This window comes from Anolis sagrei, chromosome X (assembly GCF_037176765.1).
Source record: "Anolis sagrei isolate rAnoSag1 chromosome X, rAnoSag1.mat, whole genome shotgun sequence".
Lineage (NCBI taxonomy): Eukaryota > Metazoa > Chordata > Lepidosauria > Squamata > Dactyloidae > Anolis > Anolis sagrei.
In genome coordinates, this window is record NC_090034.1 from 27,768,298 (window position 1) to 27,795,118 (window position 26,821).

The window sequence follows — 26,821 nt, forward strand, 5'->3', positions numbered from 1 at the left end:
GCTGAGTTTGTATGCAAATCGAAACAGATACATTTTTAAAGTCTCATTGCAACCACAAATAAGGCTGGATCTTCGCTGCCATATATTATCCAGATCATCAAAGCAGATAATCCAGACAGCAAAACAAACACCATAATGGTATCAACTGTTTCATGTGTTCTCTCTCTCTCTCTCTCTCTCTCTCAACACACACACACAAAGTGTGGGACAAAAAGTTTTGCCTCCTGTGTCATAAAAATGTTATGAATGAATCTATAACAGCAGAAATTACTCCAGCTCGTGTCCTCTACCCAAAACTACCATTCAACACTGTCACCATCAATTTGGACACATTTTGTCATCATTTAACCCAGGCATCCAAACCATTTCAGAAAAATTCAAGGTTTTGCTTCATGACCCATGATTTTAAAGCTGTTTTAACATCAACCAAGTCATTGAATCTGAAACCACACAGACTGCCTTTCAGAGGCCCAAACAGGTCAACGTCAGAAGGGGACAAATCATAAACATCTTTCAAGCAATGATGGATTTCCTGAGGTGTGCATTTTTTTTCTGGAAATTCATTGACGACTCTTTCTTTTAGCTTTAGATTTATAGTTCTAATCAGTCAATCAGAAAAAGAAAAGACTGTATCAGTAGAGTAAGGTTACCTCTTTCATACCATGCATAGATAGTCCAGTAACTGGGAAAGAAAGAAAAGCTGGGAGCGATGGAGGCATTACATTTTGACCCACCTGCATGTGTGTGTATATATATATATGTGCATGTGTGTATGTGTATATGTATGTATGTGTGTGTGTATATATATATATATATATATATATAGAGAGAGAGAGAGAGAGAGAGAGGGCACATGGAAGGGTTAATATCCCTATGGTGCTTGTTTTGCTGTCTGCATTATCCGCTTTGATGATTTGGATAATCTGTGGCAGTGAAAATCCAGCCTTATTTGTGGTTGTGGAAGGAAGTATTTCACATCTTTTTGCACAAATCCCTCTGTGCAGAAATACCTTAAGCAAACAAACAAAATACATAACTGGGATGGTAGTCACTGCATAGCTCCTTACTGTGCTTATGCTTTTCCCAACATTTGGGCTGAGAACTATGGCTGTATAACGCAGCTTCAGAATGCCAATTAACTGCATCGAACTGGATTAAGTGGCAGTGTCGACTCATATAATCCAGTTCAGTGGAGCCCCCTCGAATCCAGGGAGGGTGTGGATGAGCTCCTTCTGTCAGCTCTAGCTCCCCAGGCAGGGGCATGAGAGAAGCCTCCACAAGGATGGTAAAACATCAAAACATCCGTGCATCCCCTGGGCAACGTCCTTGCAGACGGCCAATACTCTCACACCAGAAGTGACTTGCAGAATCTCAAGTTGCTCCTGACACACACACAAAACAGTTCGGTGCAATTCAGTCTGCATTATATGCGTCTGTACTGATCTTATAATGCAGTTCAGGCATTATAGTTCCAAAGTCCCCAAACCTATCGATTATTCTGACAGTGACTGATGGGAGTTGTTAGCCAAAATCATGTGGATGGGCAGCATTTCCTTCCCCTGTTGTGTGTTGTTGCTGGTGCCAACGCAGGTCAAAATCCAGAGTATTGCAATAGTTGAACATATTGCAATGCTCTGGATTTGGAAAAGGGTGTGATTTGTAGAACTGAGAAGAGAGTGCTTCACCAAAGCAGCATCGGAAGTGGTGCCATCTGTATATGGTTCAAGATGCATACTATCCAGGCTTTGGTGCAAGCTGTCCCAACCCAACATTATCTAGGTAGGTTAGACTACAACCCCCACCCCAGGTCCCATCACCATTGGCCATGCTGCCTGGATGATGGAAGATACAGCTCAATACATACAGAAGGGCTTACAATGGCTGGTACAGTGTTCAGTAGTTCCAACTATAGATGGTTGAATTTCATGAGGAGAAGGAAACAGACATGAGAGGCAAATGGGTGCCAGATGTCCTTCTGCGGACTGGGCTCAGGCCTCTGTGCCAGTCTCCACACTTCCTTGCTTTGAATGTTATGCAGCCATAGTGGAGCTGAGTTTTTGTCTCCATGTTGCTAAGCTTTGTGAAACTTGGCAGCTTTTGGCGCCCAGGTCCTAGCAAAGCTGAGTGCTGGCATGCAGTGTCTTTTCTGCATTTCCAGATTTTGGCCAAGAGCTTATTAACAACGCTCTTGCTATTCAGAGCTATGCTGCCCCAAGATAATGTAAAACAGAGGAAGAATTGTGGTGCCTGGGTGCCATAGGTTGCCTGTCACAGCTCTCATTTCCTTTGACCAGCTATGCCCACAGAATGTGTGATTGGGCACCTAAGAGCTACTTTGTCACCCCCATGTAATTCATAGCTAGCTGTATTGACTTGAATCAAATGCATACCTCAATTTCCAAAACCCCGAAGCCACAAAAAGTATTTGCTGGGGAATGTAATGCCCAGCTGCAAAAAGTACCCTTTTTCTCATTGGCCAAAAAAGGTGCGCACTACAGCAGCTGCCTGCTTAAAATTCCTTCTTTAAAAACAAAATAATTGGCACACCAAAGATTCCAACAATGGAAAAGAAAACATTGGAATGCATCTATACCAGGCATGGGCAAACTTCAATAGGGTGTTAGGAATTGTGGGAGTTGTAGTCCAAAACACCCGGAGGGATGTTTGCCCATGTCTGATCTATGCTGTAGAATGGATCCACTTTAACTGCCCTGGCTCAATGTTGTGGGGTCATGGGGGCTGCCAAAGAATGCTGATGCCTCACCAAACTAAAAATTCCAGGATCCCATTGCATTGAGCCATTGCAAATTAGAGATCATGTCCCTCAAAGTAGCTTCTCCTTTGGCTTTGGCTCAACACTAAGATTACCCCATTACATAAATCCAATATGCACCCAAATTTTAGCAAGGCCATTTAGCCAAAAAAGGTGAGCATTAGATTCGAGTAAATACAGAACACTTCCCACTGCTGTCTATCCAGTCTACCTTCTCAGCCACACAGTCCCATCTAAACGAAGGGGCCAGTGGCGACACATGGAGCTATTTCCCTTTCGCTGGTTGTGACACAACAAGCATCGGTGCCATGTCCCTGCAGTTGATATCCGTGCACTGCATCCAGCTAAAGGAAAACAGTCAAATGCATTGATGCTGATCCCTCTTGCTCTCCAACAACCTTGGAATTGGTTGCAGGGCTTTCAAGGTAGGTTTAGCTGTATGATCTATTCAGTGACTAAAACTGTCAGACACACTTCCAAGACTCTGGTGAGATAGCATAACTTCAGAGCGATGGGTATGTTTAGCTTAAAAGAAGGCTGAGAGAGGAGGGAGCATGACAGCCATATTTAAATATTGGAAAGGAGGTCACATCAAGGAGGAAGGGGCAAGGCTCATTTTCTGATACTTTCAAGACTGATACAATGGAGGTTCTACCTAAACATTAGGAAGAACTTCCTGACAGTAAGAGCTGTTCAGCAGGAGAATAGGCTTCCCTGGAGTTTCCTCTGGGGAGTTTTAAACAGGGGCTGGATGGCTATCTGTTGGAAGTGCTTTGATTGTGTCTTCCTGGATGGCCTTTGTGGTTGCTTCCAAATCTAGGATTCTATGACTCCAAACAACTGCCATCTATTTCCTTGAGGTTTCAAATATGGCCATTAATTTGGCAAAGGCCGATTGCTACATTACATTCCATAACACAATTTTTGTTCCTGGGTTATCAATGTCATTTCCTAATTGGTTCTAGTATAAAAACATGGGGAAAGTTTATTATTGTTTCAGCGGGAAGGACATCTTGCAATAGCAGATTTTGGTCTAGTTTTTCAATTCAACCCAATTTGTGCCACAAAAGTTTCTGGGGTAGAATAACTACTTTCAAAGTAAGGAGCACCAAATTAAAAAGAAAATAACTTTCAAACCAGGAACTGAAAATGTTTCAAATGTTGACACATGACGTTATTTATGAAGGCACATGTGTTTCAGAAGCAGATCTTGCATGGCATCCATTTCGGATCAAAACACAGCCCCAGCCACCAAAACGTTCAAGAGCGGATGGCGTTTTAAAGTTTAACATGCAAATCCAAAAGGTTGAATGTAATGTGCAAACCTCCATGTTTCAAAGACTGACATTGCAGGATGTACATTTGGCTTTTGACAGCATTAAGGGCCTCACCACACTAGGGAATTAATCCACTTAAAATCCAGTTTCTGCCTCCTGCAGAATTCTGGGGTTTGTAGTTTAGGGAGGAGACTTTAACAGCCTCACTAAACTACAAACTATAAAATTCTGCAAGAGGCAGAAAGCAGATTTTAAGTGGATTTTTTCTCTCGTGTGATGAAAGGTTATGTGAAGCTGCCTTGCCATTTCTGAGATGGTTGATTTTGGCAAAAGCACAGAGGATGAGCACCCAGGAAGACATCCCCTTACCTTGCGTAGAAACAAATCATGTAACTGGAAGTTATGGCAGCATAAGAACAACTGTACTTGTTACACGAAAGGCGTTTAGTACTTCCTTGGTCAATATCTTTGTCTCATTGGATAGCAGCGTGCTTCTTTGCCCCTTCCAATACTAATGTTTACCAGTTAAAGGGAGTGGCTTCCCAGATTTGCCCAGGTTAGCACCCATTCCTTTACTAATGTTTCACAGAAAGCTTTATTCTTCAGCAGTGTTACATAGGATCTGTAACAATGGGAACATTTGCCCCCATAACGAGCTTCCTTGAAAGTTGCATCCTCCCAAGTTTTACTTGGATGAGAACTTCCTAAACATTTCAGCTGTGGGTAGCAAAGGGATGCCAGATATATACACAATGTATTTGCAATTTGCTCAGTGCATTAAAAAACCTTGGTGAACAAAGACCGTGGAAAGAAGAAGAGACACCACTTTGAAAATTCAGTTTATTTTTTGGAGATGGGGCGGAATGTAACCATGACAGCCAATGCATTACATAAGAGCCACCAAAGAGTGGACGGGTACACCGACGTATTGGTCTGAGTCACGGACGAGCCTTGTACCTGTCCCTTGGTCCCCAGCCTGTGTCTTCCTAGTCTTTAAAAACACAAAAACACAAACCTCCTCCCCATAAAACAGAACAAAACTTGGAAGTGAAATATGGGGCAAATCTCACACAGGGGCTTGCAGATTAGAAGACCTTTCACAAGTGGGGCTTGGTGTCCAAGAGGAGCAAAGGACGGGCGTTTAGCTTCTGCTTGTCATCCGAATGAAAAGAGTCGCTACATAATCCTGTTTGGGGCAAGGTGTTGGTGCAGAGACAGACCTAAGAAATGTTAGAGAATGTTTGGATGCATTCATACAAATACAGACACACAGAGACATACGCACACACACTGTGCAAAATAGCAGTGATTTGTGCAAGAGGACGGTATTTGGTATAATCAAAGGAAAGGTACAAAAATAATAACACCAACCATTTACATATTTGGGACACTCCAAGTGGTGCTTTCCGCCAGGGATGGGGACACATGCCTCTCCAGATGTCATTGGACTGCAAGTCCCCTCAGCCCTTGCCAGCACAGCTGGATGCTGGGAGTTGCAGTCTGCCACCTGGGCTAGCACCTTGTTGATGACATGATGCAGGCGTACATTGTGCTACACATGCTGGGCAAATCGTGTGGACAATGCTGCTGGTTGTATCCAGCTACATGCAGTGCGATGCAGTTGCGCTTCAACTTTCACTTAATGAGCAAATACTACCCATATGAACGTGTGGCATTATGTTCCCATCCATTCCAGGGGTTGTGCAGTGGAAGCATAATGCAAGAGCAGACATCCACATGATGTTTGAAGTCATGTAGGATCTTGCCCACAGTTCCCATCCTGGCCACAAAACATTGCAGACAACCCTTTGCACCTGAGAAGATGCCCTTTGAGCTGACGCAAGGGAGGGAAAGGCCATTGAAGCCTCACTTTCGGCAGAAATGGGAGAATTACTTACAGGGTAAATCCCTGGAAGTTTAAAAATCACTGATAAAAATGGACAAGTAAGGAAGTGTTGGGGAGAGGAGCAGCTGCAGTTTCACAGAAGGGTAAGGGACATTTTGCTGTCCAGATGTTTTGAACAGTTTCCTAGAAGTGTGAGCATCTGGAGGGCCTTAGTTTCCCCATCCTTTTTTAAAACATGTAGTAAAACAAAGACTGGAAGAAGAAAAAGCTCCATCCCACCATAGGATGTGTGTCAAATGAAATGCCGCAAGAGGCGGAGCCATGCAATCCAACTGACTTCAGCTCCTGGCTATTGTCTCCAAAAGGAGGTCATTTGTTGGGCTGGGATTTCCACCAAGAGCTAAGAAGACTTATATTGGTGGAAAAGACTAATAAGGCAATGCCGCTGCTTTGAAACAATGTGCAAGGTTTCCAGGTCAGCAGGACATGAGAGAGGTCAGACCCCAAAATGGGAGTTTCGTTTCAAGGAGAGCCGAAGCAGGACATTCTGATAAGTCTCCCCAAATAAATTAAAGGAATGCAACTGGTCAGAATGTGACAATTGCAACAGACAAAAACTGGAAAGGAAGACAAAGCGAAAAGCTGATGGAAGGAACAGCCATTAATCAATGTTCTTTATAGAACTGATGATGAAGGTTTGGTCAAAGAAACCTGTTCAATACTGTCTCCCTCGAAAGCTGGAGGGTCTGGTCTTGAGGAAAAGATACTGCATGCTTGACTCCTACCACAGAGTTTAAAGTGCCACAGACCCTCCCATAAAGGACTGGGGAAAGCAAATGATGTTCGCAATGCACAGGCAGAGAGGCGCCCAAGGGGGACTCAAAGAAGAACCATTAAGAGATGCATAGTTGGGTTACTTCTAAGAATGCAAGCAGGTGAAAGCAACTCTGCCTCTGAACATGGAGGTTGAAAATAGCCTTCGGGACTAATGGCCCTGGATGAGTGACCATGGGTTTGTTTATCCTCCAAGGAAAGGCATCATCACTCTCAAGGGCAGCCGTGTTCATCACAATTCAATGATAACATGAAGCACCCTCCTCTCCCTTTTCTGGTCTTGAATCCTCTCCTCCACGCATTTCCTTACTATCCTCACTTGTCATTTTAGTAACCAAAAAGGTGTGCAAATGTACTCCTAGGAGTAACTGTCATGACAGATTGGACCAACCCGTACCTCAGCAGCGGCAAGCGGATGCTCTGGGATCCAAGGTTTCATCCTACTAAGCCTCAGAGATGCACAAGTTCAGCATGTCATCACTAGTAAAATAGGCCAAGCTTTTCCTTTGGACAATTTCAACATCATCCTTTTTTGAAAAGAGATAACAAGGACCATAGGCTTAAAAATAAAATTAAATAGAAAACCAACAAAGATGTGGAAAGCAAGTTATTTCACTGCCTTCCTTTCTTAAGAACACAAGTCAACCAGAAAGAAGACGGAAATGCCTTTTCAATGGACAGGTCCCTGCTGGATGCACAGCCAACATACTGAAAAACCCTATTGATTTCATGAGTCTCCTCTAAGGAGTTGGGACTCAAAACGGGATGTGCAGCATACCAGAGCCAGAAATGAAAGGAGAAACCTTTGCCTTTGTCTGTGTATTTGTGTATTCTCATCTGGAACAAGGCATTGAATGTTTGCCTGTGATTGTTTATATGTTGTAATCCGCTCTGAGTCCCCTTGAGGAGGAGAACAGAATATAAATAAAGTGTTGTTGTTGTTGTTATCTTAAATGTTGTTCTTTTTTCGGAACTTATACTGTCTGGGAATCAGGAGAGCTGAACTTCAATTTTTTTGCCAGAGCAAAGTTCGGGAAGCCTCGGTCTAAACCTCAGCAGCTATTTTGGAATGGCAACGTGACTGAACCTTGCCCGCGGCCTCTTAATCAAGAGGAAAATGGACGTAGAAATATGCAGATGCAGAGTATACCTCCTCCAGGAATGGTCCCTCTGCTATTCCGCCTCTCTGGGCAGCAGCAGCAGCAGCATGGCCAGTCTCCCCACAGCAAAAGGCATCCCTCCCCAGTCCGCAACATCCAATCCCCTGGAAGTGATGCAGCCCAGACTGGGAGATGTGGTTGGTTCCGCACTGCTTTGATCCTTCCCCTTGCATCTTCGGAAGTGAACAGAGGACGACTGAGCTCATTCACACAGATATGCCACAGGGATTTTGTACATACAGACACGAGTCGCAGCCATATGGATATGTGCGTTGCCAGCGCCCCATACACGGGGCATGCAAGGGTCAATGATGCCGACACCAATCCAGTGGAAGCGTCGGAAAGCTCTTATCTCGATGTCCAGTCATACCTGGGCCGCAATGGAGCACCGTCTCCACTTGCTAAGTGTGAAAACGGAGCGAAAGATGTCAGTTGTCCAGTGCTGATTCGAGAAGGAGGTCTTCATTCGTCCTTGCACGTGCAAATGGACACACGGACAGACAGGCACGCCCCTGCACACTCTTGCACCACGACCCTTGGATGCATGGTTAAAGACGTAGTTGAGATATAAATTACTGTCTCTATGTATACTATATATATAGGCAGCGGGTTCAAACCGCGGAGTCAGAGGAGAGAGGGGCCCTTGCGGCTCATTTCCCTCGATCCTCTGTGTAGTGCTGGAAGCGCGTAAAGCTCATGAAGACTTGCTCCAAGGAGATTTGGCTGACGGAATAATCCTCCACGCAGTACTTCTCTTTGGCTTTTTCCAGAGCCCCAAACACCTGGGAGGGAGGAAAGGAGAAGATGAAGGGAGAAGGAAGGAATCCCAATCCAGCAAAATGTCTCAACATTTCTGGGGGGAATAAAATGCATATTTGCTCTTCTCTGGTCTTCGTCCCAGTTCCCCCCAAAGTAATTCTTAAGTATGACACAGCCTAAGAAAATCCAGGCAGTCCCCAAGTGGCAAACAGAATAGGTTCTGCAGGTTTGTTCTTAAGTTGAATTTGTATTGAAGTTGGAACAGGGACATTTTTAAAAGTGTAACTCCAGCCTACATGTGTGTGCACGCATGTATATGTGTATTGGATAGCATATCTTGTTAAGCCTTTGCTATCTGTGCCCCAGTTCAGAAGATTTCACTTCACTTTCTCTCCCTGTGAGAATTGGATTTTGGAAAATTTGTCTTGTTGTGGAAACAAAGAATTGGGACAAAGCTTCACCTGAGACCCCTTTTCCCCATTTTTCCATGATATTAACTCTTCCAGGAGTGGATTTTCCTTTCTTCTGAGAGAGAGAGATTCCCCTCACTAGGAGAATCTGTAAGTCAGATGTTTGTAACTCAGGGACTGCCAGTGTATATGTATGTGTGTGTATGTATTACTAACAATATATAAGACCCCTCTCACTTTTTGTTGTCTCAGCCCCGTTCTTAACTAGAAGTCATTTGTAAGTCATTTATGTTTGTAACTTGGGGACTGCCTGTAGAATGTTTCTTGGTGTTTAGGTTTGTTCCTGGGATTATTTGGGGGCACTAATTCAGAAAACTGCATTGGACAGACCGCATCAGTTTTAGTTTCTGAGATATGGCTATCATATCATTTTCTATGGGCAAACAGATGACCTCTGGTAGACGGCATTATGTTCTGTATCTCAAGAACTAGACCAGAGGGGGGGAAACTGGTGCCATTTTTGTAATCAGCAGGCTAATGTTCGAGGCACCTAAATGTGGATTGGCAAGTGTTATTTACTCCTGGGACGAGTAATATGATACTTGTAATGTTTGTGGGTTTTAACATGTACCGTCCCTAGCCAAAAGTGAGACATGAGGCACTCCTCATCCTATAGATCCAAAGTTGGCCACAGAGACAACAGAGAGATGAATGTAATGTCAGCACCAGCGACAGGACATCCTTCTCTTCTTCAGAACAACAGCCGAGGATCGATGCCATTGCCTCCTTCCCTGTAACTGCACCTAAAGCCAATACTGTATGTACTCTTCCCAATGGTAGAGCCAGCCCCGTTATCTACATACATAACTCTCCCTGTTGCTCACACTTCCTTGCAGGACTTACCTGTGCCCAACTGAGGTTCTTATTGGTGATGTGATAATGGACCATGCCTTGGTGCTCATGTTTTAGGACGCTCCCTGGAAGAGGAGAAAAAAAGAGTTTCCCAGTGAAGTGCAAAAGGTTCTCCGAAAGCAGCTAAGGATACCCAAATGTGAAGATGTGTTTTCCCTCATGCAGAAGCCTATCTCAGCTTGGGCCTGTCTGAGATTCATCCGGTTCTACAAAGCATCCCTGGAAGAACTGAGGAGTTTTACAAATACTACTTGCTGGCAGATCAGAATCCAATGGCAACATTCAAAGCAGCCGGCTTTTGGGTCATAGCGTTCACTTGTCGGCAAAAAGGGTCACCACAAACTTAAGGGAAGCTTTACCTCTGTTTAATTATATCTATTTGTCTATAATCTTGTTATTAATATTATTTGTTTGGTTCTGCTTGTTTATCTGATCTGTTGAACATAATACATTTATTCATGCATTCATTCAGCTTGGGCCTTCTATTCTTCAGGACAGGAGATCAGGATACTACTGGACAACTTCTTATCGTATGGATCAGGATACTACTGGACAACTTCTTATCGTATGGATTGGGGAGCACTTCAAACACCCACAAGGGCCAACGCAGTGCTGAGCATTTGAAACAGAGGGTGTATTTACACAGTAGAATTAACACACTCTGGCTCCACATTCCCTGCCATGGCTCAATGGCATAGAATCCTGGGAGTTTTGCAGGGCCTCCAGTCTTCTCTGCCAAGGAGGGCTGGTGTCTCTCCAAATGACAACTCCTAGGACTTAGTTCTTTAGTGGAGAACTTGCTCTATTTCTGTGGCCACGTGGCCCCCAAGATACACCTGCCACTGGGAGAAAAATCAAACCGAAGAATCCCAACATATTTCATTTTGTCTCAAGGTCCCAAGTTGTTTTATCAAGCTGAAAGTTTGGCGTTGGCATGGCAGTCCTGGGAGAAAGACAATGGGCTGCTGGGTCTTGCCTGCCTTTGAGACGAAACATTGGGCTTGGATTTGAAAGACATGGGGTCAATTTGAAACTCAGTCTTTGTCATTGAGCTGGCCTCTCTTGGACTAATCTCCTCCCAGGGCTGCTGCTGCTGCTGTTGTTATCTTTATTTATATCCCAACTTTCTCCCTATGGGGACCCAAGGAGGCTAACATCTATCCATCTATTGCAAAAATAACATTGGGAGGAGGAAGAGGAGAGTTATCTTTAGCACTTGAACTCACTGGAGGCAAGAGAGCAGAGAAACTTGGCTGACCAATATGGAAAAAGCGGGGGACAGACAAGGTTTTCTTCCCTAACCATTTGGATTCTCCTCCTGTTCGTGACCTGTGTTGCTGGCTAACACATGTGTGTGTCTTTCTTAAATGGACCAAAGGATTATTCATTCGCCCTGTGCATTCCATCCCAAACTTCTCCAAAGTAAAGGATGGCACATTCTGATTTTTTTCCAGTGCTGAACGGAGATCAACCGCTTCCTTGTTTGGTTTATTTATTGGGTTTACATTCTGCTTTTCTCCCAGAATGGGAATGAACTGCCTCCCTCCCTCCCCTACTGGTAAGCAGTAGGACTGTGCAAATCTTTGGAGGTCCATTTTGGAATTCTGATATTTATTAATACAGATCTCTGATTTGCTAATGGGAGCAGAACTCTTCCAAGGCATTATGAAATACAAATTAGTAAAGATTTGTTGTTTTGGTGCATTTCAAGATGTGTGTTTTTTCCCCAACATAACAGACTCTGTAATTGCCTGAGTGGGAGGGGACAAGGGAGCTGATGTGATTTGAAGGGTTTTTAAATATATCTATTTGTAAAAACTTTAAATATCTCCTAAAAATCGGTGGATGATCAAAACGCTCTGAAACTTGGCAGGCTTAAAGTCATAAATGTTGCTTAAAATTGTGCCGAGTTTCATCCTGATAGCCATAAAAATGACAGAGAAACAAGCCTTGAAATATTCCCCATTGCCACTAATGGAACAAATCTTAACAAAACAATTATGAAGTTTGGGAGATTCGGATTACGAAACAAAATGGGATCCCTCCAAATCTTACAAAACGGAGTGGGGGCCACCTGAATCTCCGAAACAAATTACTAATCTATTAAGCAGCAGGAGCAGACCCCCCCGTATAGGATGTTTGCCTTGGCTGCCCTTCTGCACAACGTACCTGGGAAGGTTTTCTCCACAAACGTTTTGAAGGCCTGCAGGTTGTCTTCCTCATCACTGTGGGTTTTGGCCAGGAGCGTGTACCCGCTGCCAAATTTGCTCTTGAGGTGCTGGGGACTGCCCAGGCATTTGAACTGCCCATTGACCATGATGGCAAGCCGGGTGCACAGGGCCTCACACTCCTCCATGCTGTGGAACAAAACACAAGGCCAAACTGACATCAAATCACCCACCCGACAAGGGAAAGCAGTGGCCTCGGGCGCTACAGAAGCAAAACATGTCAATGACGACAGGAAAACATCTCTATTTTCAACCAACCAGATTATTCCTGGCAGCTAAGCAGGAACAGCACTTTGGAAGTGCTCAGAGTACAGCTCTGAGTCTCGCCCTTGTTCAATTTTTTTAGCATTTTATACTTTGTTTTTATTACATTGTTGACATTATTTTATGGCATTACTATGTTATTGTTAAGCATTTTTATTTGATGTTATCATCTGTTTTGTATGTACTTTACTTTGCTTTATTGTAATTATTTGGGCTTGGCCTCATGTTAGCTGCCCCGAGCCCCTTTGTGAAGTTGGTGGCGGGATATAAATAAAGTTTTATTAGTTTTATTATTATTACAGCTTATCCTCCTTTTTGGCTACAAGGCAGAGAAGAAAGCTGTTTTTGGACAGTGCTTGGAAAAGACAGATCTACTTTTGGACAGAATTACTTTGGCAGAACTAAAGATCCTAGCAATGCCAATTCAGTGTGGCAACTGGAAGTCCAAAAAAGTAACTTTCCCAAAGTCTGTTCCTGGGTAGCCTCCCCCATTTCTGAGAACTCTATGCTGTGCACAGAACAGGCAAATGTGCTTTGGATAGGAAGTCCAGGCTCTCTCAGCAGAACAGATGGTCTCTATAATGTGTGTAAAATATGTCATTAAATGTGTATCTACATCACCTGAGCTTTTAGTATGATGTTGCCTGAGCATCTAGGCATCCTAATGGAACCAATGGATTCAAATGACAAGAAAAGAATTGCACCTAAGCAAGAGCTGCCTGATAGTGGAATGGACTGCCTTGCTCTCTTGGGAGGCCCTTGAAGCAGAGATTGGACAGGCATCTTTTAGGAGTGCTTTAGCTCTGCATTCCTCCAGGGCAAGGGGTTGGACTAGGTGGACCTTGGGGTCCCTCTTCCTACTCTGAGATTCCCTGAGTCTCTGTTTAAAGAAGCCACTCGTTTTTCGGGATATAACTGAATGACGCGAGAGAGCCTCACTTCCCCGTTTATATGCTGTCCTTTCAACCTGCCAGCAGAGGCCAACTAGCAGGAAAACAGAGCCCACCTGTGAGAGGTGATGATGATAGACTTGCCACACTCCCGCGTCCTGGCCACCGCATCCCACAGCAGGCGCCTGGCCACAGGGTCCATACCGGTTGATGGCTCATCCAGGAAGATGACAGGCGGGCCGCCGATCAGTGCAATGCCGGCACTCAGCTTCCGCTTGTTGCCCCCGCTGCGGAGACAAACGTGGCAGCCTTGAGAATGGCTGTTGGGCTGGAACAGAGCCCTAAAGCACTCTCACCCAAGGGGCTTTTCATGCAGAGGGTCTCATCATGTAAGGCTGGAGAGACATCTGTTTGAATGCCACTGACAACTAGTGTAAACCAGGAGTAGGAAGCTCAGTCCCTGGGGCCCAACCCCAACCTAGTGCGTTCCTTGGAACCTTATCACATTGTGATATAACCCATTTATATCAGTCTCCATCCCATATTTTTTTAGGACTGGATGCATCCTGTTATTGAGATGGGATGCGTCCTCTCCTTCCTCATCACACCTGATTATTACGATTCTTAGACTCCTCGCAACACAGAAGGCTGGCTCCTCCCAATCAATTCAAAACATCACTCAATTACTTTTTAAAAAGTATTGTTGCTGATGGGGTGCATACAGATTTTCCTATCGCATACAAAAGCAGAGCTTCAGCAATGGAAAAATCCGCAGCATTTCAAAAAAACATGATTAGCATTCCATGTGCAAATCCCTGGTTTCTGTGACCCTTTGCAAATGGGGCCTGACAGAATACTGACAGGATGGGGCATCCTAATGGAACGTCGTGTGATGGGACCCATTCAAAATAATTATCAAACTGTCTCAAGAAACTGTGTCTTTCTTAATGTGATCAGGTCTCCGGTTGCCACATTTATTTTCTCATGGTTTCACTATTGGGAAGTTTTCCTATGTTCTTCCTCATTCCTCATGGAGCCACAGGGATTATAATGACAAAAGCAGTGTTACAAGAGCATAGTGTGGAATCTGACATCAGTGATGGAACTGTGTCAACTGTACTTTCAGCCACAAAACTAAGACTTCCTGCCAAGTGCTCTCTTTTTGACTCTAATGTATGGAGACCCCACAAAGGAGAAAACTCCAGGTCACCCTATACTCAACAGTCCTGCTCAGGTCTTGGGGCTAAGGCTTCTTTCATGAAGCAGATCCATCAAGAATGTTTGACTGACCAGTTTTCAATCTCCAACTTATACAACAATGCTTTCAACCTCTGACTTATCCAGCAACAGCATACATAGGTTTGAACCAAATATCAATCCAATAAATCAAAAACTTTATTACAGTCCGAAGACCCAATTTGTTAAGTGGCACAAGGTGCACAAATCCAATGGTTTCATAAACAGATAAGACCAATTAAATGCAGGACAAGATGCATATGAACAAAGGTAAGAACACTGCAAACAGAGACACGGCAAGTTTCAGCCTCAATCTTATCCTGGCTACCTCAGAGAGAAACTTGGCAATAGCCATATAAAATTGGAATAGTTCTCTATATGATCACATCCAATTTCAAATTACAACAAGTGTAATGGAGGGATGATATGCAAGAACATAAAATAAAAGAAATAAAGAACAAATGGATGACATATATGGGGTGGCTTTAAAAAGGGGGAGCCAAGGCAAGCATCTTACAGAAATAACAAAAACTGCACATAGTTAAAGAGAATAGTATAGAATAAATATATGGTCGGAGGGAGGAAGGAGGGGTGGACAACACAGGTGGCTTTTATATTTAAAAAAATTAATTATTTTTTTTAAATAAAAGATGTCAACAACAGCCCATTGAATGAAAGCAGATGATACATGTACAACACATGTAAACAATTAAGGCTACAGTACATGGGTAAAAAATATTGAAGAATAAAAAAGAGAGAATCTTTTAAATTATCTTCAAAATAAAAAGAATCATCTCCTGAGTAGAGAAAAGGAAGGGAGCTGAGTTATCCTTGTACAGAATAGTCTTCGTTTTGGACATCTGCCTTTGGCTTGTTCGGAAGCCCTTAATGGCATGGGCTCTGCCGCCATTTTTTTACCAGCCGCAACATAACAGTGGCTGTTAAAAACTGGCTGGTTTTGGTTACACATGGAGTGCAGGGAGGGAGGGAGGCACCACTGCAGAGCCTCCAAATCAAGAGAGAAGAACGGGCTTTTTAAAGGAAGCCCAGGGTAGGAAACCTCCAGGTCGATCCCTCTTCCTTCCCTGGGAAATGGGAAGCCCTCTTAAAATGCCTTGGAAAACTGCCTGCTTCAGGAAGAGAGCGGGCACCTGCGGCTCCTATCTCTAGAGTAGAAACAGCTTTAATGTAACATTAAACCCAGGTCTCCTCTACAGACAGAAGGGAAAGGATCACAGAAAGAATAGTATCTTAACTCTGATGTATTTAATCCAGTTCTTAATGAAGGGTATAAGGACATTTATACTGCATTGAATGTTTGCCTCTCTATATGCTGTAAGCCCCCTTGAGTTTCCACTGGGGAGATAGTGTGGGATAGAAATAAAGTCTTAATCATTCATTCAATCATCCAAACACGATGCCGAAAATGATGGGAAGGAGAGCCTGTGGGAAGTCCCCCCTCCCTGCCGCCAATAGGCTGGATAGAAAACGGATATTTTGGCTTCCCAGATCGAAAACAGATTTCCATCCTCCCAAATACAGGAGTTCCTGAAAAATGGATCAGGACCCCCACTGAAATCCGGAACACAGAAATAGATTGTGGTTCACCCAGATTGCACAAGCCTAATACAGAGTAGTGGCAATGTGGAGGCTCAAGGTCAGGGGATTGGGGTTTGTTCAGCAGCCATTCACCTGTACGTCCTGACAAGCTTGTTAGCGTGGGGCTCCAGCAGCAACCCTCGGAGCATGTTCTCCACACAGTTGCCAATGTAGCGCTCCGGGATGCCCCGCAGCCGGGCATACATGCTCAGGGTCTCTCTCCCTGTCATGTGGTCCAAGAGGGCATCGAACTGCGGGCAGTAGCCAATGCGCCGCTGGACCTGCAGGCAAGGGACAGATCAAGGAAAGAGCAGAGCAAGCCCACCCACTAGCCCCTTATTGGAGGTGTTCCACTTCCATCAAAGCAAACAGCAATGTTGTCCTGGGCTGGCGCTACTGTCAAGCCAAGTGATGCAGCTACCTTGGGTAGGAGATGCTGGCATCGCTTTCTCTCCCTGCCTAGCCTGAAAAATGCTGAATAAATTCTGCAAAAAGTATCTGCTTATATGTACAACACAGACTAGCTGAAGAATTTAAAAATGAATATGTATTTCATTTGAATGGAATACTGACACTGAGCTACGGCTCAGATTACATTTCTTTCTTTTTATTCCTAACTAGCTGTCCCTTGCCACACCTTGCTGTGGGCCAGTCCGTGCATATGTGTTTTGTGTATGTATATATGTGTACATGTGTGTACATATTTGTGTATATGTATATATATGTGCATGTGTTGCAATGTTTTTGGGGGGGGGGGTTGGCTTTTAAAGTCTCTTCTGCTGTGTTTTTCAGTGTTTTTATGAGTGATGGTCAGTTGTTGCTCTGACAGGTGTATTGTGTCCAAATTTGGTGTTAATTCGCCAAGTGGTTTTTGAGTTATGTTAATCCCACAAACGAACATTACATTTTTATTTATAAAATAAATTATACAAATGAATTAACATTAATACAAAACATATAATAAATCAATTCATCCTCATATATGTTCATACAGGTAATCTCTACCTGCACCCACCACACAGGGGACAGATCAGCTCCCTCCCCCCCTTATGTCCTTTAGGAAAGGAGTGAAGACATTCCTGTTCAAAAAAAGCTTTTGACTGATTTTATTGAGTCCTTGCATTTTATGGATATCCAGAAATTTTAGAGGTATTTTAGTTTAATTGAATTTTAGTTATTTATAAGATGATCGATGGAGCATCTTGGTAACGTTTTTGGTTTTATAGTCTATTTCAATGGATGTCTTATATCACCTTGTTTATTTTAATGATTGCTGTGAGCCGCTTTGAGTCTGTCAGGAGAAAGGCAGCATAGAAATCCCCGAAATAAATAAATAAATGTATTCATCCATAATATTAATAGTTCTTATAGTGACCTCTTCTCCAAAATGCTAATGTATATTGATTTGGTTTTATGCCTTTTTCCTTGACAACTATATATTCTAAGAATTCACCCATATTGCTTCAATATCATTTCTTTCCATACATCACTTTTTACATATTATTTCCCGTCAGCTTATTGTTTACTGAGATCTTCCACACTCCTCTCTTTGTACCAATCTAGATTACACTTCTGATTTTGATTGCTTATATCTAAAAGAAAGGTGTGTACTCTTCTAATGATATTCCCCTTCCCAAAGTACATTTCCCAGATTTCTATGCTGTTCCCAAAGTGCACTGCTCCCTTTTTTCTCAGATGAAAGGCCATTAATTTCAGGCTGGCAGGCAGGCAGCCTTTTGGGCTCAATGGCTCTGCTCCCTTGTTCTGAATATGAAACCGACATTGGGAACATTGAGATATACAAAACTAAAATGAAAAAGTATGGGGTAAGTTTTGATTTCTGTGCATACACGTCGGATATCGCATTGTAAGTACAAATAATAACTGATCCAACTTACGATGCTTTCCGATTTTTTTGCACATGCCTAGTGTTTACCTATATCTGACTGATGTTCTTGACTCTTCTCTAGCCCTTCTTTCCAACATTCCCCATCAGTTCATACCTTCTCCATAGTATTAGCTTCTCTATGGTCTTCTTCATTAGTCCTTCAAACTTAGGATCTCCATCTCCAACAGCTCAACACTCTGTCAACAACAACTCTAACAGAGAAGCTTGTGCTCTTTAAGCTACCCCACCCTGGCTGTAAATTACTTATTACTAGCCAGATGATTAAATCCTTAATGCTTGCTGCTGGGGTGGTCCTGATCCTAATAATAATAATAATAATAATAATAATAATAATAGTAATAGTAATAATGAACTATGTATACCCTGCTCCATTTCCCCAAGGGGACTCAGAGCAGATTACAACAATGTAAGTAACATGACAATAATCAAAATAAAATGATGATAATTAAACAACTGGTGTTTAATTCTAGGTTGGGTAATAACATTTTGTACACCCATCATTTGATCAATAATGAAGCAGCAAAGCTGGCATGCATTAACAAGACCTGGGCAGCCAAACTGGAAAGGGCAGATCTGACCATGTATTTGGGACAGTATTTTTTGTAATATAAGAAAATCATAAGTATCAGTAAGTTAGTAAATGTCTTGCGAATTTATTCAGCAGCAAGGCTTCTCTGCATTTAGCAGCTAAGATCATTTTTTTCATAGCCTAGAAATAAATGGAATGCATATACCTAATCTATTAAATTTCCTCATGTCATAATTCTGCTAAGGCATGGGTGGAAGTTGTCCATCTGAATTTCCATTTCTTTTACAGTCTGCCATTATGCAGAAAAACACTGGGGCGAGCAAACTGGTTTTCAAGCTACCATTTAAAGCAGGTAACTAACACACATACAAAAAGATGAACTACAATTCTATTACAATTGTGTGAGTGTTTTCCCTTTATTTCCCTCTCTTTTAAATGGTAATGCTAAAAACAGATCTTATTTTTCATTTCTCCGTATGACAGGAATTTTAAAAAATTGCCAAAGGAAGCCAGACATCTAGAAATAAATTTCACAAGCCATGGATAATGACTTATGGTCACTTTAGAAATGATGGAATGTTCAAAAACTGTGGCACCGCTACTTACCTTTTTGATGTTGGCCAGAATGCTGTGTCCATCTACATAGGCATCTCCTGACGTGATGCTCTCATCTCCAGTTAGCATCTTGAAGGTGGTGGTCTTCCCGGCCCCATTGAAGCCAAGTAGGCCAAAGCACTCGCCCTTGTTGACGGCCAGGGAGAGCCTGTCCACCGCCAGGCATAGATCCCTGCTGCTGTACACCTGGAAGGAAGGGCCAACCAACCACTGCATTAGGGGGTGGCTACTCTGGCTGGCTGCTCTGGAGAAGCAGCTCCATAGCCATCTCTAGGAATACTTTGATTGTGCTTTTCCTGCATGGCAGGGGGTTGGACTAGATGGCCCATGTGGTCTCTTCCAACTCTATTATACTATAATAATAATAATCCTGCTATACTTAATAATTGTAATAATAATAATAACAACAACTTGGACCTAATGTCCATGTGTGCTGTGATGTTATGTACAGATAATAATAATAATAATAATAATAATAATAATAGATGTATTCATAAGACTGCTAAAACTAAATAAAAGCATGTTAGCTAAACACAGCTTCAGGTTTAAAAGCAACATGGAAGAAGTGCCCATTCACCTTGGTCAGTTCTTTGATGACAAGAGGGCTATTCAAGGACGACAGCGACGCAGTTGGCGATTCTAAAACCTTCTTCCTCTCGTCTGCTACATCCCGGTCTTCTGGCAATACAGGTACTCGATTCAGCAGCATCACCTTAAATGCCAAGAGAAAACAAACAATGAGTATATAGAGATGCCAAAGAATTCCAGCCAAGATGGGCAAATCATTGGCCTACATAAATAGGAGTATAGTGTCGAGATCGGGCATGGACAAACTTGGGCCCTCAAAATGTTTTGGACTCCAACTCTCACAATTCCTACCAACTGTTAGGAATAGTGCAAGTTGAAGTCCAAATCACCTGGAGGGCCCAAGTTTGCCCATGCCTGGTCTAGATCCAGGGAAGTCATGCTACCCCTGTATTCTATTCTGCCTTGGTCAGAACACACCTGGAATAACACTGTGTCTAATTCTGGGCACCACAATTGAAGGGAGATGTTGACTTTAAGCTGGAATGTGTCCAGAAGAGGGTGACTCAAAGGATCAAAGGTCTGGCGAACAAGCCCTATGAGGAATGGCTGAAAGAGCTGAGCATGTTTAGCCTGCAGAAGAGAAGGCTGAGAGGAGACATGATGAGGCCCATGTACAAAGAGGTGAGGGGAAGCCACAGGGAGGAGGGAGCAAGCTTGTTTTCTGGTGTCCCAGAGACCAGAATGCAGAACAATGGCTTCAAACTACAGGAAAGAAAGGAGATTCCACCTGAACATTAGGACAAACTTCCTAACAGTGAGAGCTGTTCAGTCGTAGAACTCTCTGCCACGGAGTGTGGTGGAGGCTCCTTCTTTGGAGGCTTTTAAGCAGAGGCTGGAGGGCCATCTGTCAGGGGTGCTTTGAATGTGATTTTCCTGCTTCTTGGCAAAATGGGGTTGGGTTGGATGGCCCACGGGGTCTCTTTCAACTCTAGGATTCTATGATGAGTCCAAGGTCTGTGATTCTGGAAGCAGCATGATTCTTGCTGGCATCTGCTGGCATGTTTGCACTGGGGTCTTGCACCAGCAATGCCCTTGAGCAAAAAGGCATTGCTCATTCCTAGAGTGCAAAGTTCATATAGCTTATGAGGCCTTTCAGCAAATAAAGGATCTTATTTGCACCCACTTCCCATTTATTTACCCATTTCCGCCTCCGATGCATTCCACAGAGGATATTCCTCAGTCTCCAAAGGAGGTTGGTCTCAATGAGGAACAGGAGGAGGAGGAAGGCGAGACCCTGCGATGCCATAGCTGTCAGGTATTTGCCGATCCCAGGGCTCTCCCAGGCAAAGTAATTGGTCTGGTAAGTAATATCTGGAACGACAGGGCAGAAAAGAGGAGAAGAAGGATAAATATCGGTGCCCTTGACCTTCATGGACTAGGCATGAAACCCAATGGCCATCAGCACATCATGAAGAGGTTTGCAGACGACATCGTTTTAGTCCTCCTAAATCCAACATGACCGCAGATGAAAAACATCACAAGTCTATTTGGATCACATCCCAGTGGAAAAAACCAAGTTAATCTGTTCAAATATAGCTATAAAAAGAACAATATTAAGAAGTTAACTAGCTCTCTGTTTCTAACTTTTAAATATTTTGGATATCATGTTAGAAAACAACAACAACAATTTTATTTCTTACCTGCCTCTCCTCACACCTTGAGGCCGGTTACAGAACAATTAAAACACATGAGCACAGCATAAACACCACAAATACATGTATTAAAATGTACTTATATAAAAGTTATGCACCAAAACATATCTCATATAAAATACGAAAGCCATATATCGCAACAGATTTAGTTTCCATGACCCAGAACTTCAAAATACCCCACAGAAGATAGTCACACCTTTGTTCCTTTGGTAGTTTAGTGTACACAAATGTTGTTTTGGGCACAAAATTACTATCAACATTATGTTCAGAATGCAATCAATACTCACTAAACACTCTGCAGATGACGACAGCCTCAAAGGAGGAGGTGCAGAACTGAATAAACTCGTAATTCTGGTAGAATTCACTGATGCTTTGTCCCAAGCAATAGTTGGGCAGGATCAAAAATATTTTATCCAGCAGTTTGGAGAGATCCACCATTCCGAGTTCTAGAAGACAAAACACAGGGAGGAGAACTGGAAGGTAGCAGCTGAGAGTAGAACTGTTTAAGACAGGGGCATGGTGCATGTTGGCACCACTGTAGCTGCTGTGGCTCAATTATATGGAATCTCGTGAGTCATAGTTTCCCAAGATCTTTAGCCTTCTCTACACATAAAGTACTGATGACTCACCAAACTACAACACCCAGGAATCCCAAGAACTGTGCCATAACGGTTAATGTGGTGCCAAAATGCATTAATTCATAAGTGCAGATGCACTGTTGTGGTGGAACTTTTAAAAAAGTGTAGGTGTACATATGGGGCATTTATGACATCCATTTTGCTGGTGAAAATGAGCTAAAGTGTGATTTTCATTTGATTGAAATTAAACCATGTTATATGCCTATCCATAAATAAATGGGGAATTAAGCAGTGGCCTCTGATTTGGAATGATTTTTGAGTAGGAGGCACTCCAGGTCTTTAGGGAATGCCTTAGGTTGTGATATTTATCTTCTTTTAGATTTAGGGTGTGTTGCTGGGTCTTTAAAAATGCAAACTTTTGCATTAGTTGTGTGCATTGTCATTGCTTTATGGCAGGCATGGGGAACCTTCGGCCCTCCAGGTGTGGTGGACTTCAACTCCCACAATTCCTTGAGGCCAAGGTAAGCCTTTGGGGCGAATGCCGAGCCTCAAGGAATTGTGGGAGTTGAAGTCCACCACACCTGGAGGGCCGAAGGTTCCTGACCCCTGCTTTATGGGAAGGAAATCACCAGTGCCAAGGGGTCCACTGTGCTTCTGGGATAATAGGTGAGATGGAACAGGACATAATGAATCTATACATGTTGCAAATAAATAAACAAATAATCTGGATGGGGGAATTGTAGTGCCTAGAATTCCTCACTTTGCTCAGTAATTATTTGACACAAGTTCATAAAAAGGGAAGTTTTGGAAGCGTGTGCCCCTTACCTGGGATGCTCATGATGGTAACGGCTAGAAACGTGGCTGTTCCTGAGAGGATGTTGAAGATGGTGAGGCGGGTGTAGGCCGTGGAAGCAACAGAGAAGAAAAAGCTGAAAAGGTACATGAGTGGGATGATGGCCCAGCCGTAAAGGAGGAACACCTGCATCACGTCCACAAGGTGGCTGTCCTGCGTGAAAGCCTTCACATCAAATGCTTGGAAAATCACCTGCAGGATCGGACAGCATAAGGTGAAGTTACAACCCAGGACACTGCAAGTCACTTACAGAAATGACCAGCCACTGTCTGAAGGGATAGAAAGTTTCATCTATGCTGACGATTGTGCTGATCACTGCTCAAGCAGGGAGCTTTGAAATGGTTGAACATAAGTTTTATGAAGCTTTAGGTGCTCTTACTGTCCAGTACAGGGAAAACCAGCTGATTCCTAATCCATCTAAAATGCAGATGTGTGCTTTTCATCTTAAGAACAGACAAGCACCTCAAGCTCTGAGGATTACCTGGGAAGAACTTGACTGTGGCTAAATATTGCTGCCTATTCTCCAAGGCAAAGTGCAACATATTCCCATCCAAAGTGTTTTGAGGCAGATTTGCAGGAGGGAGTCCCATACAACGTAAGACTTAGCCCTTCTTGTAATAACCAAGATGTTGAATGTATGTATCACATCTTATTGTCCTGCAGTTCTTACAAGCAGACTCAACTACATATTATTAACTCACTACTGAACGTCCTACCTGGTAGATCAGCCCAATTCCATGTAAAGCCTTTTTTCTAGGTGACAATATCCCCCAGTACTCTGTTGCCAAGTTTCTCTCTGAGGTAGCCAGCCAAGATAAGACAACTTCCTGAATTAGAATCAGTGTTTTTACTGTTGTTAATATGCATTTAGCATTGCACTTGTCCTATTTTTAAGTGATCTTATCGGTTTATGAATCTGCTGTGCACTTTCCCTGCTGAGTAAATTGAGTCTTTGGGCCATATTAAAGATTGATTGATTGATCTCAGGACACAAAATGCTGACTTATCCTAGAGGAGGAGATTATATTACTCCATCAAGCCCAGAAGAGTCTAATCCAAGTCCACCACTGCTTCAACTGCAATTGATCATTACAGTTAGTAATAAGCTCCATGCTTCCAAAGTCCTAATGTCCATTCCAAGTACCACATTAACTTCACAGATGCTTGGCATATTTAAGGAAAACGGCACAGACTCACCAGCATGAGCACGCATGGGGTGAGGAAGTTGATGAGGTCCCAGAGGAGAGCTGAGAGCCAGAAGTTGACGACATAGACCCCGCTGACAAACTGGACGTGCTTGGCCTTGATGGCCCTCTCGCTGACCAGCAGGACAGCAAAGGTGCTGGACAAGGAAGCCATCCCATAGAGCAGGTTGATTGCAATGGCAAAGCCTGTCTGGCCTCTAATGGGACATAAAAAGGTAACACAGTCATCCCAAAATTTAGTCATATTTTCCCATTACACTATGTAACACATTTTTGTTCCTGGGTTATAAATCTCATTTCCTAATTGATTCTATCATAAAAGCATGGGAAAAAAGTTTATTAAACTGCAAAAAAAAATGTTTCTGCAGGAGGGACATCTTGCAGCTCATTTTGCTCTATTTTTTCACTGAATGTCTCATCATCCAGTCTCAACCAATTCAACAACATAGTTTGTGGCAGCCACAAAAACAAAGTTTCTGGGGCAGAACAACTACTTTCAACGTAAGGACCGCACAATTAAACAGGAATAACACTTTCAAACCAGGAACAGAACATTTTTCAGTTTTGTTTTACATAGTGTTATCATTCCAAACTTACTCCATGAGCTGATCCTTTGCTGTCTCTGTGACGTTGCGAGGCTGTGGGAAGTTAGCAACAGTGATGGAAGCATTTGGACCAGCAAACAGCTTCAGCAAGGCATTGTCTGCCAGCAGCAGCGCAGCAGCAGAAGAATGGAACGCCTGGTTGTTGAAGAGAGCGGTGACTTGCATTTGGTCCTCAGTTTCATCAAACGAAGCAGCCGCAAGGTAGTGCTCATTGAACGCCCCACCTTCGTCTGACGCCCGAGAAATCAGGTATTCCTGCAGGTTACCTGCAACAACGCCAGCTTCATTTACATCTTTCTAACTGTTTTTGTTAGCCAATCAGATGCATTTCTGATCTCAAGAGACAGGGCCTTCTCAGTGGTGGCCTCTCGGCTGTGGAACTCCCTCCCCAGGGATATTAGATCAACGCCCTCCCTCCTGACCTTCCGCAAGAGAGTGAAAATTGGCTTTGTGACCAAGCGCTTAGAGAACTTGTGCAATGGAACAATGACATGGAAACATGGAACAATGACATGGAACAATGTGAAATGGCCCAAATTACACTCATGGATTATGTGTTTAACTCTGAATGTATTGTTTTTAAACGTTTTAATTGTTTTAATGTACTTCTTAATTTCATTTTAATATTTATTTAAGTGTACATTGTGTTTTAAGGCATCAAATCGTTGTCTGTATGTAAAGCCGTCTTGAGTTCCCTCCGGGGTGAGAAAAGGAGGATAGAAATGTCGTAAATAAGTAGAATGAATAAATAAGATGCTCTGAAGAAGGTCAGCTAACTTTTAGAATTAGTGCTTTGCGTGGGGTCAAGCGGGGCTGCATACTAGTTCTTACTATATTCAACATATTTCTGTATGATTTATCTCAGGCTTTAGCATTGGTGAATGGTCGTAGTCCCAAATTCCACTCTACTCATTTTCATTTACTCTTATATGCAGATGATGCTGTACTACTGTCCTTATCTAGTATTGGCCTTAAATGCACAATTCATTGCTTTGTCACTTACTGTGAAACAAACAGCCTGAAAATTAGCTATGTTAAATCAAAAATTCTTATTTTTCCAAAAAGTGGAAACCCATGTCTCAATAGATCTGGGGCCACAAAAATTGAACAGCTCAAATATACTAGTCATGTTGATTAGAAGATTCTAAGAACTGTAATGCAATGCAGAGTTTCTATTCAGACAGTAGCTTGCATTTGTTCAAGTAAAAGATAAGGGCTAGACCAGGCATGGGCAATTTTCGGTCCTCCAATTGTTTTGGACTCCAACTCCCACAATTCCTAACAGCCTACTGGCTGTTAGGTATTGTAGGAATTGAAGTCCAAAATGCCTGGAGGGCCAAAGTTTGCCCATGTCTGCACTTTATAGTGAATAATGTTTTCCTCCATGTTGCACTTCTCTGCCCATCATGGTACTCACCCACTACCTCCAATGGCCCTTGATCCTGAGCTTCCACTGTCTCCTGATACTGTGCAGCCAGCCTCTGGGCCAAGATGGATCCTTGCGAGGTGGAGAAAGGCACTGTCGTTCTGCCATATGGATTTAAGGTCAGCTTCAGCAAGGAAGAGTCCCGAGGCCCTGGGAAAGTCTTGGCCACAACCAGGGCAAAGGCAGTGAAAATGAGAGGCACCAGAAACTGTGCTGCCACCATCTTCCAGTTGCGCCAACTGTACACAGCCCTCTTCATAAACATGGCGTAGAATTGCTGGCAGCAGAGGTAGAACTAGGAACAAGCAGAACATCCAGAAATGCAGAATAAGTAAAGGAATCTCCATTCATGGAATGGGTAAATAGATGGGTAGGTAGAGGGATATATGGTAGGTCCCCCGCATCTGCATGTATGGCTTTTGTGGAGTTGATTACATGATGTAACATAGTTTGTTTTCCTGGGTTATGAATGTCATTTCCTAATTGGGTCTATCATAAAAACATGGAAAAGGTTTATTAAACTGCATACACTTTGTTTTTGTAATCTGCACAAAAGATGAAGAATGGCACACTGAAAGGTTAAAAGTGCCAGCCACCAAACAAAGTAGATCAACTACTTTCAAAGTAGGTACCACACAATGAGACAGAAAGAGAACATTTTTTCAAATTTTGC

At 43.0% G+C, this 26,821-nt stretch overlaps 1 protein-coding gene across 2 annotated transcripts in view; it reads right to left on the minus strand.

The window, feature by feature from the left end:
* Positions 1–4,876: 4,876 nt before the first annotated feature.
* ABCA3 (ATP binding cassette subfamily A member 3) overlaps positions 4,877–26,821 on the minus strand; it is an 85,167-nt gene continuing 63,222 nt past the window's right edge. For both annotated transcript variants that reach the window (XM_060786207.2, XM_060786208.2), the window contains exons 19-31: positions 26,140–26,443; positions 24,715–24,988; positions 24,110–24,314; positions 22,885–23,104; positions 21,769–21,927; positions 20,968–21,140; positions 19,819–19,953; positions 19,233–19,427; positions 16,282–16,469; positions 13,470–13,640; positions 12,141–12,328; positions 9,963–10,036; positions 4,877–8,672 (exon numbers count right to left, since the gene is read on the minus strand). In XM_060786207.2, the coding sequence (XP_060642190.2) occupies positions 8,541–8,672; positions 9,963–10,036; positions 12,141–12,328; positions 13,470–13,640; positions 16,282–16,469; positions 19,233–19,427; positions 19,819–19,953; positions 20,968–21,140; positions 21,769–21,927; positions 22,885–23,104; positions 24,110–24,314; positions 24,715–24,988; positions 26,140–26,443 (2,418 nt within the window). In that variant the 3' untranslated portion in view covers positions 4,877–8,540. The remainder of the gene's footprint in view (positions 8,673–9,962; positions 10,037–12,140; positions 12,329–13,469; positions 13,641–16,281; positions 16,470–19,232; positions 19,428–19,818; positions 19,954–20,967; positions 21,141–21,768; positions 21,928–22,884; positions 23,105–24,109; positions 24,315–24,714; positions 24,989–26,139; positions 26,444–26,821) is intronic.